This window comes from Apteryx rowi, unplaced genomic scaffold (assembly GCF_003343035.1).
Source record: "Apteryx rowi isolate R43461 unplaced genomic scaffold, aptRow1 scaffold_79, whole genome shotgun sequence".
Classification (NCBI taxonomy): domain Eukaryota; kingdom Metazoa; phylum Chordata; class Aves; order Apterygiformes; family Apterygidae; genus Apteryx; species Apteryx rowi.
The window spans coordinates 1,272,873-1,294,893 of NW_020451082.1; the positions used below are offsets into that span (position 1 = coordinate 1,272,873).

The window sequence follows — 22,021 nt, forward strand, 5'->3', positions numbered from 1 at the left end:
TGCTTATTTTAAAAGAGACATTTTCAAAATTAAAAAAGAAAGAAACACATTCAACAACACAGCATAAAACACATATAGTACATATCTGCCTTCAGATTATCACTCTGCCCATTTATTTTAAATGAATTATTTGCATTCTGGTAGCAGAATGTTCATACAATATTAGTGAGAAACAAAGTAATTGAAAAAGTTTCTCTTAAAAAACTTTCATTTTAGCTTGACAGAACTATCAAGCAATGGAACATTTTACAGGGCATCTCCTTCCCTTCCATGTTGGGGTTTTTGGAGTAAGAGCAGGTGGATTTTGGAGTAAGAGCAGGTGGATTTAACAAAAGCACAATCTCTTATCAGTAGTGAGTGCTACTTTCATCTCTGTTAACTTACCATCACTTACTACACTGCAACCCCAAATAAATGGAATCCTCTGTGTGCTACTGTGTCAGAAATAATACTTAATAAGAAGAAAAACACATAAACTAAGTGCTCTGTACAGAAGATTTTCTCCCAGACTTTTGCAGTTTTATGTCCTCAATATCATTCCAATTCATTTACTTAATTAAATTAATTCTAAAACAATTTTCTCTTGAGACYTTTTATTGGCTGGCATCCTCAAGTTAATGGGAAACCTCTGCTGGTACATTATTTTTTACAACTTATACCGAAAGAAGTTTAGGACAAGATAAATAGAACAAATTTATTCTTTTTGGAAAAAATATAAAACTCAAAAAAATCTGCTTCTACCTCTGCAGTATGAAATTTGTCACTAATCATTTTAAACTATGCCCTTTTATGCTTCTTCCATCTCTTTTAGCTTTCTGTGAAGTTCTTTGATGTAGCAAAGACAGTTTCAGACAAGATTTCTGTTCATCTGGAAAAAAAAGCTTTAAGTCTTGAGGCAAAAAGCAGTGTATTTAAAATTTATATATTCCATAATGCCTTTGTTCTGAACTTGAACAGCCTGAAAAACTTCTCTGCTTTCTTTTGCCTTCCAACTCTGAAGATCATTTGTTCTCATGGTTTCAGCTTCTTATTATGCAACAGTGACTTTAACTGGTGGTTCCAGCATTTAAGTACATGCACAGTCATGGCTGACCCTTTCTGATCAATTGCCAATCCATACAGGTTTGACTGATAAAAGAGCCAATTAGATTTAAGCAAATTAAGGGACATCACCAATGTCAACCACTTATTAAACTGAATGCTGAATTCCATGCATACAAAACACTAATGCACCAAGTCCCATTAAGAGTTGAAATCCTAACCCCATTAGTAACTCCAGACCACTACAGGGTAAGGGTCAAAAGAAAGTTTCATATTTATGGATTAACATTTGGATTCAGTTTTTATTTTTTTTAATCTTTCCCAAGAACTCTTGAACCTGAACTGCAATTTTAGTCAAGAGCATAAATAAAATATATTCCTTATTTCTAAGATTTTTTTAAGCACTGACTTTAAGCACAGCAAATGAGTTTGATGAGAAATTAAGATACATTCAATCAGGTAACTCTTAAGATTCAGTGTGCTTTATATATATTATGTAACACATTTTAAATAAAAATGAAACAAAGGAAATGCATGTTGAAAGAAAATATGCAACATAATTAAAACCAGCAATTTCAGCAGTAATTTCAGTAGTAATTTCAAAATGGAATTCTCCTTTGTCCTCTTATCATTCTCCATGTTACAGTCTTTCAAACTCCATAATGTAGTCCCCACAATGCAAATTTTCAAACAGCATTTTTTGTTATCCTTGAAAAGGGAATGCTACATTTTTACAGTGATTAAAAAGCTATAATTTTGTATATAATTAGACATGCCTTACTCTTTGACTAAATAAAACTCCTGTCTAAGTGAAATCTTGGCCACTGAAGTCAAAAGCAAAATTCCTACTGATTTCAGTAAGACCTGGATTTCATTTGATGATTTAGAAAGTGTTTGTAAGCGAAGACAGTAAATACAGCCCAGTGTAAAATTACCATTATACTCATAATTTAGCATGGATTGGAATTTTATGGCACTCAGAGTCATTATAATAAACATCAGAATCATTATAATAAACATCACAGAAAAGTGAATATACATTGTCCTAGATATGCACATATGTGTGTGTGTGTCCTTATCTGTGCGCATATGTGGTGAGAACACTGTGTGTGTATTTCTCTCATATGCGCTGCTTCATTTATTATTCATTTCACTACAGATCACAGTCCACTGGACAATAGTATGGAAGATTTCTTTAATAACTCTTGCTGCTAATTTAATTCTACTTAAACACACATATTCTAGTGAATGCCACATGCTTTTCAGCATGATTTTGTGTGTAAATCAGGATAATATGTTTTCAGATCATTAACTAAAAGGAAGCATGAACTAAAACCTATTTAATCAATGAGGTATTGCTTTTAAACTACCACAAGGTCATAAAAAAGATCATTTCAAAGCTATAAGTTTCCTAATTGTAATCAACAACAATCTAATGACAAAAGAAAGTGTATCCTAATGGTCATCATAAACTTGTTCACATCCTTGCCTGTCTTTAAAGATCCTTTACCTTTTCATTTGGTAAAATTTTCTCTACCAAATTTTGCAGTTTCTACATGCAAAATTGAACAGTGACACTGAGATTAAACACATCAGTGTCTTAAGTGCTTATGTGAGCAATTTATCTCAAGTCTGATTTACTATTATATAACAACCTGCATTTGCTTATATTAGGTATAAGTTAGCAAACAAATTTCAAATGTATGAAATATGCTGTGACTTTACCCTTTCCTTCTTGCTCTGTAATTCACTAAGATGCCCATGAAAAGAAAGTACAAGAGAAACACATACACACAAGCTGTACATATAAGCTTTCATTTCAAAACCATGCATGTAGGGTGTTTAGACAGTATTTGATCAATTCTGTTATTTCAAATTTTTATTAAGATAATATCCAAAGAGGATTAGAGCCTCATTCAGCGTAAATCAGCACACTGCAACCGCCTCCCTTAGTGCTACACCAGTGTATAGATTCTGGCTCAACATATTACTAAAGGTTAATCTTACCATTATTAAAGAAATTATCTAAATATATCCAATCAGCGCACTTTGTCAGCACTTACAACTTCTAGTCAAAAACAGATTACAAAGTGCAAGTGAACCTCTCCTAGATTAGATTAACCCCCATGATAGAATCGAACACCATTCATAGAAAAAGCTAAAGTACATAACGCACTTCTCACTTACATACTGTTATCTATACAGCTACCTGTTTTCACTTTCTGATTTTTAAATTGAGCAATGTGACAAATTAAAAGCTGAAAGAAACAATTTTGTTAGTAAGAACTACTAACACAACACCTTTTTCTGAACTTCCAGTCCTCAGTTGCAATAACAAATAATGTTTTGTTCCACAGAGCATTTGTGTAATTGTTGCATGCGTAGAAACAGCACTTTTTCATACTTACCTCCTGGAGGCATGACTACCGTTACAGCATCACTTATCAAGCTGCCTTGGCTGTTGGAAACATTCACCTGTACTGTGTAGTTAGAAAATGGAATCAGTCCTTTAATGGGTACCCATACATTGGATTCTTTGCTGCTGTGTAAGATCCAAGTGCCATTTACAATAGAATAATTAGTGTTAGCTGTTAAGAAAAAAAAAGGAGGGGGGAGGAGAACAAATGTTAGATTTTGCATCTGCTACAACTCGCCATTCTATATGAACTATGTCTTACTTCTACTGAAATGAAAAGTTGCCATTGATATCAAAAACACCAGGAAATGGCTGCATTTGAAGAATAAATATTATTCTCCATTTTCTCCTCCTTTTGCCAACAGTTTGTGGTACCTGTGAAACTTGTAAAAATATAAAAGTCAACCATGCAGTTGCAAAACTGACTGCTGCATATTGCAARCAGAAGCCAGTTTTCAGAAATTACTAGTGTTCTAGAACAGATGTGCAAGAACTGCAAATCCAAATCTGATCAGGATCATTCAAAAATTTAGCGTCAGTTCTTATCTCTATGAAAAACGGGCAAAACACTCCTCAAATGCATTAGAAAGGCATTTGCTTTAGGTGTTCTTAGCTATGAAAGCTAACTCACTTCATTACATACATAAGAATTACTCATCTGCAGTAAGAAATGCGTGCTTTCCAGTATGGCCCTTAATCTACTCAAAAACAAAATAAGGATTTGAAGTATTCAGTTTATCTGTTGAAATCATTACAGGAGACCATAGCAACCTAAATGTGCTTTACAACCCTTTCAAGATCCCAAATTTAAGGCATAAAAATGTTCTACCTTATAAAAATAACAAAACAAAACAAAACTCTCAAAGATACCTGATAGGTAAGACTGAACATAAAAAATCTGTATGTTGAGTAACAAATTTTTTTGACTTAATGAAGATTTCACTCACATGTTTGAGAGCAAAGCTGAGCTCATTTAAAGATTATCCAATATTTTGAATACATAAAGTGCTATATAAATGATTAAAATTAGTACTACTATCCATCGTTGAATGGAGAGCTCTCACATCGAAGTCAATGGAAATTCTGCATTACAACACTAGAATCACAGAAGTCTCAGAAACAACAGGTATGAGAATGAGATTAAACAGAATATGGCTATTAAAAATATCTTAAATTAATTAAGGCATTATCACTAGCAGCAGACAATGCTTGAGTCTGAGTACTCTGCAAAATCTAAAATATGATTAAAGAAATCTAGAAATTCTCTTTTAATTAATTTTTAAGTGAAATTCATTGGGTTGACTTATTTTTATGCAAGGTTCAAGTGCACTGTTAAAGCTGAAAACGTTATTAAACCTGAAGCAGTTTTTCAAATATTCCGTATTACTAGGATATTCACTTCAATGTGTATACGCAATATATTTCAGTCATGCTCACATTACATTTTCCGATGAACGAGTGATTTGGACTTTCCTCTGATTTCGGGATTCTTGTAAACAGTCTGTGATTCTCATATAWGTCCAAGCCATTCAATTACCTTGATGTTAACATTGCTGCACAAAGAGTGCTTCACTTACTCTGCTGCTAGCATATGGCAAACTGACTCCCTGAGGTTTTTGGGGAGGGGGAAAGTCACTAACCTTGTAGTGTAGTTCTTCATTGCTCAAAACATACCTGCATTACACCATGCAATGGCACAGACCACATGGACAGACTACAGTGGCGTGACTCTAGAAAAATTTCATTAAACCTGATGGATTTACTTTGGATTTCACTGGATATTACATTAGCCTTAGAGACCCTGTTTTATAAACCATAATGGAGGTAAAGCTCCCCATCGYGCAAGAATAGCAACCACATTTTACACATCCTACATGTAGATGTAATAATTCTGCAGAATTAAAGTTTTGTTTGAGCTCAACCTTACATACACAGGCTATTCTGCCAGCACTAGAGATCTGCACCTGGGCCCACTACTTGATCTCAGCTCTCAGTTGTATCTCAGATTCTCATTCCGCATCTTGGTGGAAAAGTCCTCGTATGCGATTTGGGAGTAGATACAAACAAAGCAGCTTGCTCCCATTGTCTATCACAGTTGCTCTGTGCACCACCACACAGTTTTTGACTTACTATTTGCATCGACCACCTAACAACACCTGTTATATACACCTATTGTTTATTAACAACAATAAAGCCATTAGAAATGGTCAACTGACATGTACACTCTTAAGGTCCAAGTGATGTGAAACATTTAAGGATCTGGCTAGGCTGCGAGAAGAGATGTATTTTTAAAATGTTTCATCTACAATGTTCAGAAAAGTTTAAAAATCAAGGCACACAGGATAGATTCAAACCTCAAGGATAAAGTAGGCTGCCAACAGCAATTTATTTGCCCAATTCATGAGAAAATTCAACTTATTCCATCTACAGTGCAGTTTTAACATGCTAATATTTTTTATTCTCATCCACCTGACTCCAAAATGAAAGCATGCATTTCCTCTGCTGATGTTTTTATTCCACTATTAACCTTTCTTCCAATGGCTAGCTGTACTATATTTTTAAAAATGCCGTTTGGAGAAAGAGAAAAAGAATTAAAAGAATAACACTCTATTCTAAGTTGCCTGGATAACAACATTAATATACAGTAATTATACAATTAGTTGTAACATTAAATTCTAGTTATAGCAGAGTGATTACTCGGCAATTATAAGAAGTATATAATTACTCAATAATTAGAAGTATGTAATTACATAACCATTTTATTCAGCTCAAAAATGAACCTGCAAATTTACAATGAGTTAGACAACACAGCAGTTCAAAATTTTTCATTGCTTCTAATAAAAACCTGAGGAGCACTTACACGTTTCCTAACCTAAATTTTAAACAGACAAAAGGTTTTTTATCCCTGTTGCCAGCCAAGCAACTTACAGCTACTGGCAAATGAAATATTGGAAGAGCATTTTTAAAATTCAGGGCTTGCTAGGGATGACTTGCAATATGCAGCTTTGCTTCTTCTCACTGCTTAAACTTTGCTTTCAGTGGGCTGGAAAATGCAGACACACAGGTTCAGCCTGACAGAAAGTGATACAGCGATAACCCTGTCATATCACTCTATGCCATTCCCGCCTAGACTGCCTCAGTATGGACCCTATTTGTGAGTATAAGTGGATGATGCCCCTCTCTTTCCATTTTTCATGTGTATGCTTCTTTCCATCCTGCTCACAGTTCCAAGTTTCGCCTACCACCAAGGGTGCCACATCCCTAAGCAGCAGCTGCCTCAGACACTGGTAAAATTGTAAGAGACATTGTTTCACTTTGGACTAACAGTTTCTAGAATAGAATAGCCACAATACCTACTCTTTCCTGCGCATTTTTGCCTCGTGGCTCCTGTCATGAACTGTCACTAGCGCTTCAGTAAGGAAGGCACCCTCCACAAACAGCTAGCCAGAACGGCGTAGCTAAGAAGGGAGAAAAATTTCTTCTAGAACTTGCCTATCACGTTCTTCAAAACTTTTAGCACCCTTACCAAAAGATGAATTCAGACACAAGGGGGTTCAGAGTCCCTATCACCTGTAACCTCTGCAAAAACTAAACTCTTTGCACATATGAAAGGCTTCCCCATACTCCTTAATCTTTCCCATATTTTTGCATAATGTTTTTTGTTCTTTTGTTAGCTTTCCTCCTACTAAGGCTCTCTATACTTCCACCAATATTTCTGAGGGACTTCTTTGACCTAAGGCTGGTATTTGAGAAAAAGCTGTACTGCTCCCAATTTATTCCTAGTTTACACCAGGCCCAAGTATCTCAGTTCTTCCCTTCCTTGTTACATGAACAGTTATGTACTTAGTTCATCAGCTTGCTCTACCCTCACTAGACTCATTAGGCATATCCTGCTTATTTAATAAAGCTTTACTCCTAACTTACAGATTTAACCAAGTCACTGTTATAGTACTTGGAGAGTCTTCCGAGCATTTTGTTTTTAAGTTTTTCAATCCTGCAATCTTGGGAAAGAGCTACTGTGCTACTAAAAAGTCTTCTAGAATTCCATTTTTTTTGGTGGGAGTCTATGGATGGTGAATAAAAACAGCAATGACCAGTAGGAAGTTCAAAAGAATTACACCCTCCCCACTTGCCCTCTAACTTTTGAGATGCATTTTTTTTGCTCCTCTAAAATGCAAACACAGTTAGAGTTCTTTTGCATCTTATTACCAGAAAAATAGCAGGTATGGCACTCTGTGAACAGGAGCTGTATAAAAAGTTAAGGAGGCAGAAATTGAGTACAGTGATTGTACAGGAGGGCAGGGAGTTTTTAATCTACAGAGAATGAACACAGTCAGATATATGCACTTGTCTGAAGTACTACTACTTGTAGAAGTACTTGTTTGCAAATGAAAAACAGTCTCAAAATACCAGCTGCTACCTCTCTATAAAAGAAATAATTTACTCTTCCAATTTTTGAGGAAAAATTATCCAAATGAAGAAAATATGACAAAAGAGTATCCATATATATACTCCAGAACTACATATACTTGAAGCAAAGTCAAGTAATAAAACACCCTTATATTAAAAAAAAAAAAAGCACATAGATATTCTATTTTAAATCATGGTTTAAAAGTGCAAAGCCTTATATAGGACTCTAGCCAGTGAGTGTTTGTATTTGAAGGTTCTCTGTATTTTTGGCTGTACAGTTCAAAGGGGTTTCCAAAGAAGACACGCATTCCTTTTATCGAGCACTAGTGTAAATAGGTGAATAAAACTCATGTGGGCCRGTGGTGCGTAAATTACTGCTGTCCTGGGTCCATCATCCTATGGGGTTCACTAGATTGAAATAACATAAATGGGTATCCTTTTCCATTCTTGTTATAATCATTGTCACAAGAATTTTAATGCCTCATATATTCCGTAATTTTTTTCTCTGTGCTGTACTGCTCTGACCTTTTCAATATTCTGTAATTTGACTGGCTGGCCATTTCAAGTTCTCTCCTTTTTACAGCCTTATTAACTTGTGGGGAAGAGGTGAAATGGACAGCCAATCAGAATACATAATATTGCAAAGGTCACGGTAGTACAGTATAGGAGCAGCAGACACAGAATACTGTATATTAGTCATTAGGGTTCTGATACCTTATTCATGTGACAAAGGTTGTAAGGAGCGTAGAAAATGGCACAACATGAAACCATTCTCATGACAAAGACTGCGATGGAAAAAAGAGACAAACCAAACCAAACATGTTCTTCTTAGATTTAAAAACTGTGGGTTTTTTTTCCAGAATTTGCCACATTTAAAGGTAACTCTTCCCATCTGAATCAAAATTAACATTTTTAAAGGGAAAGGTAGTAAATTGAGCATTGCTTTTCATGTACTAAACAGCAAAACCTCATTTTTCATATGTGTGCACAATCTTTTCCAAATCACTCAACATTTTTATTACTATTATTGTTTGCACTTATGATTATTAAAGGAATAAGTTTAAACACAACCATTTTAATGTGTCTGTACCACAAAAACATCAACACCACTATACTCTGCTGCTGACTGCAGGAAGCAAGGAGGTTAGGTGAGCGAAAAATATCACTGGGTGCTCACTTGTTTTTCCTTCCCTAATCATCAAGAGTTGGCCATCATTACACAGATGATATTGGTTAAAATCAGTTTCCATACACTTCTGTTCACATTCTGATGGGACTTCAACAACTCAGTCTTTTTTATAAGACAGAAAATTTCTCCCGCCTCTTACTTGTGGTGCAGCGTGCTATAGATTGGCTGACTGCTCATTTTATCCCCAGAACTGTCTGAACATAAGTGATATTACAGGTTCATTACTTGTAAAATGCAGAGAGATTTCAACCTAAAAGATATTTAGGCCTGAAACACTTAAGTCTTGATCATCATAAATATTTAAAAAGCTACTATTTTCTTTCAATATTATTACTTCTAGACAATGTGAGGCTTTGTTCACAGAAGTACACAGTACATATTGTATGCTACTACATGGCAAGAGACATTTTATTACGTGAGTCTAAGGTTTTGTTTCATATTCTGAAATATTACTACCAATCTATACTGTTTCCATTTTGTACATACAGGTCCTGATAACCTTGCTTACATTAAAGAGTATGTTGTTCCACAGTATTCAAACAGATGTAAGTGGAACTCTTTCCAATGCAGAAGGCTACTCAAAGAATAAAAGTAGCCAAAATCCGGCTCACAGAACAGTTCATACAAAGATCTAAAGAACTGGACAAAGATCACTTAGTTAACTGGCACAAAAACTTACAGTTATTTTTATGCCAACTTTATATATAAAGAGGTTAAGCATCTTATCTTAGCTCACAGAAGAAGCTAAAGTCAGAATAGGAAAACAAAAATGAAACAAAAGCAACTCACTTATTCATTCTCTTTCCCCATTTTCCATTCATCTAGTCCTAACTTAGCACAAAGTTCTGCCCCGCTCTGGTTTCTGGTTCTGTGCCACTAAGTTTTCTAGGGAAAATTCTCTGAACATGCACACTTCCTCTTCTATAAGCTCATTCTTTTGTCCATTAGTTTTGCCTATTCTTCAGCCTCATTAACTCCCACATGAGCTATTCCTTTCCTCCCGACTAAGATTTTTCTTCCCTCCCTCTCTCCCTTTCCTAGCTTTTCTAGCGCAGTATTCAGAATCAAAAACATGACTTTCCATTAGTTCTATCCCATTAAAAATAGCTAAATATCTTTCCCCACCATTTTGGTGACTACCTCTTCCTAACCACTGCCATAATTAACTCTTTTCCAAGTGTCATCCTAATTGTCATATGACAATTGTCTCATGAAGCGTTATCCATTCTTTGATTTGACCCCCTCTCCCTCAAGAGTTTTTTTTTTTTTTCCCCCCCAGATGAGTGCATTGCTGCTCTTGTTTCAATCTACTGAACCGCTATTTGTTCCTCTGCTCCTGAGTTGACAGATGCATTGTTCCTAAGGACAGATTATGGTCTCGATCCATCAAACTCACTCCAAAACTTAAAGTCTCTCTTACAGAGAACCTGCACTCCCATTCTTAGGGGTCAGGGAGAGTTGCTGGATGAGGCAAGATGGGTAATTGAAAAGTACAGTGGTAAAATGGAAAAACTATGAATCCAAAATATTCACCTTCGCCTGTAAATAACGAACACTTCACATTGAAAAACTTCAGCTTTTTTCTTTTTTTCCTGACAATTATAGTATCTTTTGGTTTTAAGAGTGGAAGATATGAAATATTTAAAGAAGAAAAAAAGTCCATATCACCCCATACAGCAGGAGTCTGAAAGCCCAGAGACACAGATTTAGCTTCTGACTATATTACTCAGTTTGTTTCTTTAGCAGCTCAGTTTCCCTCACTATAAAACAGGCAAAGGTACCTTCTGTGACTTTTCACAGACTTAAATTTGATGCAGCCAGCTTAGACTGTCTTGGGGCTTACAGTGTGCATATGCTGAATGTTCTGTGCATCATTCTGAGCTACATCCGTGTTACACAGACACCTGAAATCTGCAGCAGATAGGACTCATTCCAGTCCTACGATTACTGACCTTACTTGAAAAATCTGTAGTAATATTTAACATGCAAAATTTAAGGAGAGCTTAAACTAGGAACAACAGGGGAGGCAGACAGGCTGACCAACAGTCAAGTGAGGAAGTGGTGGACTGGGTTGGCAAGCAAAGGGTGCAGGGTGATGTGGACAGGAGGGATCTAGTAGTCAGCAAAACAAGGCTGACGTGGTCACCCAAAGTGTATGCACACAAATAAGGAAGTGCCTACAGATCAGCTTTACAGGCAAAGCGCTCATGTCCTTTCTGGAAAACCGGTACAACTGGGGTCTCTCTGAACTGCCTGTACACTAACACATACAGCATGGGGAACAAACAGGAGGAACTGGAGGTGTGCATACAATCGCAAGGTTACAATCTCATTGGGATCACGGAGATGTGGTGAGATACACATGACTGGAGTGCTGCAACAGATGGATACTATATCTTTAGGAAGGACAGACTGGGAAGACCAGGAGGAGGAGTAGCCCTTTTTGTGAGAGAGCAGCAGGAATGCATGAAACTCTGCCTTCTGATAGACGATGAACCAGCTAAGAGCTTATGAGTTAGCATTAGCAAGAAGACCAATATAGCTGAAATTGTGATGGGTGTCTGCTAGAGGAAGTAGATGCCTTCTTCAGACAACTGGAAGAAGCCTCACGTTCACAGGCCCTGGTCCTCCTGGAGTATTTGAACCACCGCAGTATCTGCTGGAGGGAGAACGCAGCAGGGCACAAGCAATCCAGGAGGTTTCTCAAGTGCATTGATGACAGCTTCCTGACACAGGTGATCAAGAAGCTGATGAGGGGTCTGCTGGACCTGATATTTACAAGCAAGAAAGAATTGTTCAGGGAAGTGAAGGTTGGAGGCAGTCCTGGCTGCTGTAACCATGAGTCAGTAGATTTCAGGATCCCGAGAGAAGGCAAAAAAAACAAAACCAAAACCAAAACCCCCAGGATCGCAACCCTAGACTTCAGGAAAGCAGACTTTAGCCTGTTCAGGGATCTGCTTGGAAGAATCCCACGGGATACAGCCCTGGAGAGGAGAAGGGTCTAGGAAAGCTGGTTAACTTTCAAGGATCACCTCCTCCAAGCTCAAGAATGGTCCATCCTAGTGAGCAAGAAGTCAGACAAGAGAGGCAGGAAGCCTGTATGGTGAGCTAGGAGCTCCTGATAAAACTCAAACATAAAAGGAAGCATGTGAGAGGTGGAAGCAGGGACAAGTGACTCAGGAGGAATATAATGACACTGTCCAAGCATGACAGGGTCAGAAAAGGCAAAGTCCACCTGGAGTTGAATTTGGCAAGGGAGGTGAAGGGCAACAAGAAGGGCTTCTACAGGTATAGCAGTAGCAAAAGAATGACTAGGGAAAATTTTGGCCCACTGCTGAATGGAAATGGGGACCTGATCACAAAGGACATGGAGAAGACCAAGGTACTAAAAGTCTTCTCTGCCTTGGTCTTTAGTGGTAAGACTGGCCTTCAGGAATCCCATATCCCTGAGACCCATGGGAAAGTCTGGAGCAAAGAGGACTTACCCTTGGTGGAGGAGGATCATGTTAGGGAACATTTAAACAAACTGAATGTACACAAGGCTGTGGGACCTGATGGGATATACTCATGAGTGCTGAGGAAGCTGGCTGATGTCACTGTGAGACCACTCTTGATTATCTTTGAAAGGTCATGGTGGTTGGGAAGGTTACTGAGGACTGGAGGAAAGCAAATGTTACTCCTGTCGTCAGGAAGGGCAAGGAGGAGGATCCAGGGAACCACAGGTCAGTCAGCCTTACATTGATCCCTGGGAAGGTGATGGAGCACGTGATCTTGGAAAACGTTTCCAAACACATGAAGGACAAGAAGGTGATTGGGAGCATGGATTTATGAAGAGAAAATTGTGCTTAACCAACCTGATAGCCTTCTGTGATGAGAAATGTGGCTTGGTGGAGAAGGGGAGAGAAGTGGATGCTGTTTACCTTGAAATTTGGCAAGGCTTTTGCCACTACCTCACATAACACCCGCATAGACAAACTGATGAAGTATGGACTAGAAAAATGGAGAGTGCAAAGGGTTGAAAACTGGCTGAATGGGACAGCTGAGAAGGTTGGAATCAGTGCCATAAAGTCCAGCTGCAGCCTGGTCACTAGTGGTATACCCAAGGGGCTGACACTGGGTCCAGTACTGTTTAACATCTTCATTAATGACCTGAATGATGGGACAGAGTGCACCCTCAGCAAGTTTGCGGATGATACAAAACTGTGAGGAGTAGCTGATACACCAGATGGTTGTCCTGCCATTCAGAGGGACCTCGACAGACTGGAGAAATGGGCAGACAGGAACCTCTTGAGGGTTAACAAAGGGAAGTGCCAAGTCCTGCGTCTGGAGAGAAATAACCCCTCGCACCAGTACAGGCTAGGGGGCTGACCAGCTGGAGACCAGCTTTGCAGAAAAAGACCTGGGAGTCCTGGAGGAGAGCGAGTTGGATATGAGCCAGCAAGGTGCCCTTGTGGCAAAGAAGGCCAAAAGCATCCCAGGCTCCATGAGGAAGAGTGTTGCCAGCAGGTCGAGGGAGGTGATCCTTCCACTCTACTCAGCACTGAGAAGACCACATCTGAGTGTTGTGTCCAGTTCTGGGCTCCCCAGTACGAGAAAGACATGGACATACATGGACATACTGGAGCAGAGTCCAGCAAAGGGCCACAAAGGTGATTAAGAGCTTGGAGTATCTGTCATACAAGGAGAGGCTGAGAGAGCTCAGATTGCTTAGCTTCAAGAAGAGAAGGCTCAGGAGGATCTTATCAATGTTTATAAATACCTGATGGGAGGAAGTAAAGAAGTCAGAGCCAGACTCTTCTCAGTGGTGCTCAGCGACAGGACAAGGGGCAATGGGCACAAACTGAAATACAAGAAATTCTGTTTAAAAATAAGAAAAAACTTCTTTACTGTGAGGGTGCCTGAGCACTGGAACATTTTGCCCAGAGAGGTTGTGGGGTCTCCATCCTTGGAGATATTCAGAAGCCATGTGGACAGGGTCCTGGCTAACCTGCCCTAGCTGACCCTACTTTGAGCAGGGGTGGAGGTTGGACTAAATAATCCCCAAAGGTGCCTTCCAACCTCAACCATTCTGTGATTCTATGAGTCTATGAAAATTTCCAGAATACTTCAAAACCTTTAAGGCAAAGCAGGGGCAATTATTGCAACAAAAGCATGTTCTTGTCAGTAGAAATGAGTGATTGCTAGTGTTATAAACACAAAGGAATGCATATTTATCTGCTTGTTAATTCTATGGACTCAAATAGGAAGAAATTCCACAGCTTGTTGGTGAAGCTCATATAGGAAAGTTAGCATGGACTCCATAGTCAGTTAATAACTGGCTGAGATAAGGTTCTGTCAAGATGGCAGGCAGTGGAGAATAGAGCACAGTCTCATCTGCCTTTTGAACTTCTTGTTCAGTCCTACAAGTCTTTCAGTTGAATTTGTTTCATTAAGACCTTCCAGTTCAAACAGTGAATTAAGTATAGTGCTAAATCTCTGCATAAGAATATTCATTGTTATTGTAACTCACTTTACTGCAACAGCACTAAGGGGCATCAGTCATGGAAAACCCACCTGCTGTATGGACACACTAAGTAGTCAGTCCATGGCCTAAAAAAAAAATAAAAATAAAAAAATCATAAAATATGGTGAGGCTACCCAACTCTGGCAAGCATTCCACAGGTGGAAACAGATTATGTGGACTTCACACATGCCTCCTGTGTTCAGGTTCTACAATTCTCAGCTCCACATGAATAGGGAAAACTGGACCTACAAGCATGTTGCCTTTTTCACATGTGGGTGACAATGAAGAAAGGTGGGTGCCAAGGATTACTATGGACACAGTGGTCATGGGGCCTATATATGACATGAACCAGCAAGAGACTCTGGGGGATCTTCCGAAGAAAAGGATGGGCTATGGTGGATGAGCTGGAGAAATAACAAACAGACCAATAGAAGCATTTCTTAACTCTTGAGATGCTACAAACAGTGAAGAGCACATGAAACTCTCCCTGCCCAGAAGCCGTGTATTGAGATGGGACTCAAAAGGATTCACAACTGGTTAAGGCACGAGCTCAACACAAGCTTCCACACCTTATTACATCAAATTACTCAAAATGTCAGCTGGCTATAAAATATCAGAGCTCTTTGGACAGACTCTTCCTCTTACTCCATTTGGTGGAGTAAGCCAGGAACTGCTGACTGGTGGTAGTCAATGACTCTCCAGTCAGGAAGCCATTCAAGTGGGGCAGTCAGGGCACAGTCTATCTATTCTGGCACTAACAACTTTAAGATTGTTCAGTGATACCTACACATTTCCAGAAATTTTGAAGTAAAATTGACACAACTGGAAGTTGGGCGGAGGGAGCAAAACAAGTTGGTACCTGAACAAGCCAAGAAACCCTGACCTAGTTTTGCTTGGTTTTGTTTTTTGTTTTTTTCCTGAACACACAATTTATTAGTTGCTCATGTATTACCTGCCATCTTTAGATCTCAGAACTAGTTATGGAGTAGTTTAGCAGTCATCATACAATGGAAAGACAATCAGCTGCAAAAGTTTGTCTTGCAATAGCCTGTATAATCATGTCTGCTAAATGCAAAAAGTCAACTTGCTTATAAGACAGTAAGAAACTAGCCTAGACTAGAATTCTAAAATTCTGAACTCCAGAGCTAAACAAAACCTTTTCTCTGTCAGCCCTCTAATCAGGGGACAAGAAAAATCTATTTACCCAGTGTTGCACTGCATAAAGGAGAAAGGCCAAGCGTCTACAGCTGTACTGCTAGCTCACTCAAGACGCAACTCACAGTAGCATATGAAACTAGTGAGATGTTTGCTTCAATTGGGGAAAATTTACAACACCTTTGAAAAGATTTAGCACACAACATTCTGTATTGCTCATTTACTGCCTGAGAAGCAAAATGCCTCTATGAACTCCTGACTCCCTAGTGTGTCTCCTTTCCTGCCCCAGCATGGTTTAGTAGTCCAAGTGGCGTAATATCACCTAGTATATAAATGACTGGAAAGCATCAAATAACAAAAATGTTTGCTGCACTCACGATGTTAAACCAATGACAAAGCATGTAATTATTGACTTAATGTATTTTGCTTGAGTGTTTTATAGATGAATAATGAGGTTTTAAAAACTTTATATTTCAGGAGAGATTTTACATACTAAAAAAAGTTCAGAAACAGTTAGCTTTAAGATCTTCAAGTTTATTCTTCCATGATTAGAGCCTTCTTTCTCTAGCTAGTAGCAGCACAAAAATGGAGATTATCACAGTATCTGGTTTCTGAATCTATGCCCATAATTCATGGATGCCAATAAGAATTTTCCATTCTCTAGGGACACTATCAGAAGGAGACTAGCTAAATACACAGAGTAGAACTGGGAGTCTCAAATCCATAATCAAATATCTAGATTGATTGTGTCACTTGCACTTGTATTGATTTCAATTGGAGCAGCTGACCCAAGGGAATAATAAAAATGTGGAATAAAACTGATTTATGAGAACAAAATAAATCCTTTTGGGAGTGGTAATGAATTGGTACTATTTAACCCTTTCAATCACAAAGGGAAAACACTATTTATTTTTTCAGAATGCTGAGTTAGCCAAAAGAAGTCATATAAAAAATGCCAATACTGTCAAATGCCATTACACTTAGTAGTAATACTCCAGAAGGAATGAAGCTCTAAACTGGATCTGGGATTTTTATTTGACATGAGACATTCTTTCAGCTTTTCCAATCACCTTAGATGAGGCATCATAAATGATGCACTTGTAGATTGAAAGAACCATAGAATCACTCAGGTGAGTGTTTATTATACTTATAGAGTAGCTCTCTGTTCAAAGCAAAACCGTGTAGAGTAACATAAATATCAATGTTAACTGGACATATCATCCCTAAGAAGGCCTATCATAGTAGCCTGATCTTTCTGACATAACACTAGAAAGTTAAATAGTCAAAATCTGGTATGATCCCCATTATACAGTCCAAATAAAAACATCAGATCTTGCCAAATCCCAATTTTCATCATGCTTTCTCTACTCTGAGAAAATAGATGGGTTTTATATTAGTCTCTAAAGATGAGCAGATTTGTTTGAGACCAAAACACACAACTATYTAAACCAAATTTCTTCATCTAGGGAGGCACTAGTGACATTATATATTATTTTGTTTGGGTCATGTATTTACAACATTTACACAAATAATTTTGTGTGCCCAATGTCCTACACTGCTTTCTGCACTTGGGATTTATCATAGATACCTAAGGACTACTAATTTGGTCTCCTCATTCTTCAAAGGGATTAAAAACTGTAAAGAACATTCATTAACTAAAAGACTGTTTTCATAAGAGAACTGCTCAGCCAATTCCCTTTTATTCAATACTCCTTACCTGTGCCATCTCCAGAAGAATGAGTATCATTCCCTAGGCTATTCTGAGGGAGTAGGGATGGACTCAAAGACTTTCCTGCTATCAGCAGTCACTAGGAATTTGAGCCTGTCAGAATAGATAATACATAGCTCACGGAAATGGGGCTCAGCCTTATGTACTCACTTCATAATATGAAAGCTAATAAACTACAGGACACAGTATAAAAACAGACCAGTGTACATGTTAAAAAATATAACTATATGAATAGAGAAATGCAGAAGGTCAGTTAAAAAGTACTATTCACAGTCTGATGCTAGAGTGTTATCAAAGAAACAATCCAATGCAGAAATTAGAGACAGTTCTTTCTTTTGCTTTTCTGCAAGACACTTGCACTAGGAAATAGAAAAGAGCAACATATCTGGTGCTGAAGAAAATCAAGCTAGTAGTTCGTATACCGTGAAGCTGTTCAAAAACTACTGAAGCTTGACTAAACTTTACCCAATAATCATCCTAAAGTGTGTACAAAACCATTAGTTTTCTAGCCATGCAAATCAAACTTTAAATGCCATATTCCTCAAAGCTGAAGATTCCCTAAATCCTGCTCTAGTGAATGGCTTAAACACAATTATTCAACAATAGAGGATGCATCCTCTTTTTTTTTTCCCCCCATCAAGCATCTTTAGGACAACTGCTTAACCTCCATTTCAGTTAACAGTAATACCTAGCACTTACAGTCTGAAAACATATACACATTAACTATTAATCCTGGCAATGCTGCAGAGAGGTAGATAGATATTATTATTGTCATGTTACAAACATGGAAACAGCTACAGAGGGGTTAAATGATTTGCCCAAGATCACCAGGGTAGATGAGATGCATGCAAAAGATTTATGATTACCCAGTAATGCCCTCAGTTCACTAGACCAACCACAGTGCAATTTCACCAGGATCTAGAAACATCAAAGGCATTCCACAGCTATAATTTTCTTTTCTTTTCTTTCTCTCTCTCATTCTCTCTCTCTCTAAAGCTAGACTCATACTAAAACAATTATGAATCGCAGTATAATTTCTTAGATCCTTCAGAGGTTATAAAGAATTGTCTACTGAAATCCTACGAAAATGCAGCCTTCTACATGGGCTGAGCATCTGTCCCAGTGTGAATTAGCTTTTGGCTGGTTCATTACCATAAAACTTTGCCACAGTATTATTGTGCAAAGGATTCTCAGAGGGGCTTACACACAGAGTTTTATTAGTGGGGTCTGTAGCTGATGGCATACATCAACTCTACTGATGGAGGGAGGGAGGGAGGGAAAAAAGGAGGGAGGGAGAGAAAGGAAGAAATGGGAAAACTCTCCTTAATGACCAGCTTGGAAAAGCAGCTACGGATTCCCACGCAGGCTTCTTTCTCTGGGGGGTGGGGAGGGTGTATGTCTAGTGCAGCAGGTGGCAATGGTGATGATGACAAGGCTGCTGCTGATGGCAATGATGATGATTTTCATCACGCTGTTCCCCTACCACTACTTTTCATTGGGACTCACTCAAATGCCTATTGCTTGGTCTCATTATGACACTATTAGTGCTGACTGTAGTATGTTATCATGGTGCAAGTGTTGCACACATTGATCATTACACGTCTGTGTGCATATATTAACAGATAATATTTATCAAGCATTTAAACGAGTATTATCTAATTTGTAGTGTACTATGTTTTGGAAGGTAAAGAAGGGAGCAAAGGGATGATTTTCATGCCAGTAGTAGCTGCTCCCATGAGAACCTCCTGTGATAACACTATTGGAGTTTGTAGGTGCAGGTCCATGAGAAAAATAATCTGAGAATAACATCATGAGAACTATAATGAAAAAATACTGCCACAGAGGCTCTGGAAAACCCTGTCTCAACCATTTCAGAGAAAGGTTACAGAGCTGCAAATAGCAGGCCCTTAGCATTACTAAAGCTAAGGCACTAAGGTATCTAAGGCACCAACACAGCAGTACAACAGATTGTAGCAGATTAAAGCCTACTATATATTACAAAGGTAATGGGTAAATTACTGATATCATTGATACCACATACTTTTGCAGAGTCACATAAGTGTTCATTTTGAAAACTCTACCCTTTTAAGCTCAAGGACCTCTAACTCTCCTCAGCCCAGCTTCTTGAAGAAGGGAATATTATTATTCTTCTTATTGTCAAATTTAGTGTGCCTACGCTATTAAAAAAAAAAAAAATCAAGGATTACTACCAGGGAATTCAGGCTTTGTAGGCTGCAGAATGTATACAGTTACCATGTAATCCTAAATTACTGGAGTGAAGTTGGGGTGACTTTTCCCTACTCACARCAGATACTGATCTGTCCCTGGCACAAGAACACAGGAGGTAAAAAACATCCTTGGTAAGTGATTGAACACAGCAGGAACACAGCGCTGATATTTACCTGCTTTGGAAAAAAAAAAAAAAAATCAAGCTTTTGTAGTACCACCTTCTTGAATGTTTCAGCTACATAAGAGGAAAGGCTCAATAACTGCTCAATAATAGGCTAAAAATTTAGCAACTGTTTGATGGAATAGCTTGTCTTGAAAATGAATGATACGCTTTGATTACATATAAGGAATGACTAAACTTCTTTCTTTTAAAAGATTTTTTTGCAAAGATTAAAGCACATCTTAACTTTTATCTCTTGTCAGGTATTGCATGGTAATCTACACATAGATATTTATATTCTGAAGTAATTATGCAAACAATTGTGATTCTTATGCCTAAAAGAAAGCTTCCATTCACTAAGAAAACTGGCCTAATGTGTCTCTTAGAAATGTTTTAGTCATTTCCAAAACATATTAATTCTCAAAAATTGGCACTTTTTTTTTCAGTTGGTCAGTTCTAAAGGTAAAGTGCATACCTTGTTCAGCCTCTTCAAAGATAACATCCCACAGAACTTTCACTCTCCATTCTCAGGCCTTCAACACAATACAGACTGAGAGCTTTAAGATGCTTTAGTATTGCTCTTCTCACTTCTACTGGCATCAGCAGATGGTATGTCTTCCCCCAGCAGACACTGTGTTAAGCAGTAGCTTGATTCTTGACATTCCCTATTTAAATTCTGATTGGAGAACATGCTTAAAGCATTGTGCCCAATCAAGGTTGTAAGAGGAAACCTCTGTTAGAAGTCAACCTGTTTATGTACGTAGCTTTTTTTTTTACAAGAAATTACTGTATCCTACTGTGAGAATTCTCCAGTTTGCCAAGAGAACAAGTAGGCCGAGGAGAAGCTTTCTGGCACAGGATCTCCAAATAAGCAGAATTACCAGATGAATCATTCTTCCTTTACACAAAAATACAAGATGAACTACCATCCTGAAAAGTAAGAAACTTGGACAATATGGTATCAATAGAAGTGATGAAAACTACAAAACCAGAAAACAATGTCTTGACTTTTACTTTGATTAGCAACACAGATTTCTGAGTGTAAACCTGCAACTTTGTGTTGTGAAACTCGCTAAGGACATATAGCTAGCTAAGGATTCTTCTGAAGTCAAACTTGCATTCAAACGCATCACAGTGTCCACGGGACTACAGATCTGGATTCACATTGCACTAATGTAGTCATGTGACACAGTATGAAGATGAGGGTGACACAGTATGAAGATGAGGATTTCCTCCAACTTTCTTTTCTGAAAAGGGGTAATACTGATTCTTCCTGTACTATGAACTTCATTTCAGATATGCAAATACAATTAAAAACAACTCTGTTCTTAATCCTAACTACACTGAGGATAAATGGGGCTGGCATGAGGAAAACACCTGTATGAAGCCTGCCCCTGTTACCTTTCCCCCTCAGGTCCTCTGCAAATTGGAAGTGTTTCAGATCAGTTCAAGAACTTAAATTCTTCTTAAGGAAAGAAAAGCTAGTTGAGATCTGGTAATTTTAATGTTTCATGCCTTGGACTGACCAATTACAAAATAAATTCCTCTTTTAGGCTTCTTCCAAGGAGGCACCAGGACTTAAATGACTTGAGGCAAGACAACCTGTCTTTGCAGGAAAACATGTTGCCAGGAGCATTGCAGAGTTGGGACAGAGCCCTCACTTTGTAAAATCATGTTTGATCCCCATATGCAGTTTGATGGGAACAAATACTTGTCTGGAAAACATACCTGCATAAATCAGAATGGTGAAACAGACTCAGCAAGGCTCCTTCCTACGTTTGAACAAGTACTTGCAAAGAAAAAAATTATCAGAAGAATATATAGTTGAATTTGAAAATGAAGGGTAATTGATACAGAAATTGCTCTTGCATATATTGTTAAAGTATGGTCAAATTACCCCCCAAAAAACCAAAACCATTATCAGCATCCTCCTCTGATGGAAGAAAATCCAAACTACTCATGGTGATCTGCGTTTCACACTTGCGATTCCACAGGGGCCTTTTCAATCAGTTTGTGTTACCATTTCCTTCTCTTCCAGTTTGGCTATTGATAAATGTTGACCATGAGCATGCTAACTGCCCAAAAATAAATGCCATCAACAGCAACAAAACTAAACAGCAATGAAAACTAGGACATGCATTAAAAAGATATTTATATTGCATGCTTAAACATTCAAAAGTCAGCAAATG

At 38.1% G+C, this 22,021-nt stretch overlaps 1 protein-coding gene across 1 annotated transcript in view; it reads right to left on the minus strand.

Annotated features, from left to right (window-relative positions):
• The window catches only part of USH2A (usherin), a 408,708-nt gene that overhangs the window by 163,782 nt on the left and 222,905 nt on the right, over positions 1-22,021 (minus strand). Inside the window, exon 37 of the mRNA XM_026088840.1 lies at positions 3,450-3,629. Coding sequence (XP_025944625.1) covers positions 3,450-3,629 — 180 coding nt within the window. The remainder of the gene's footprint in view (positions 1-3,449; positions 3,630-22,021) is intronic.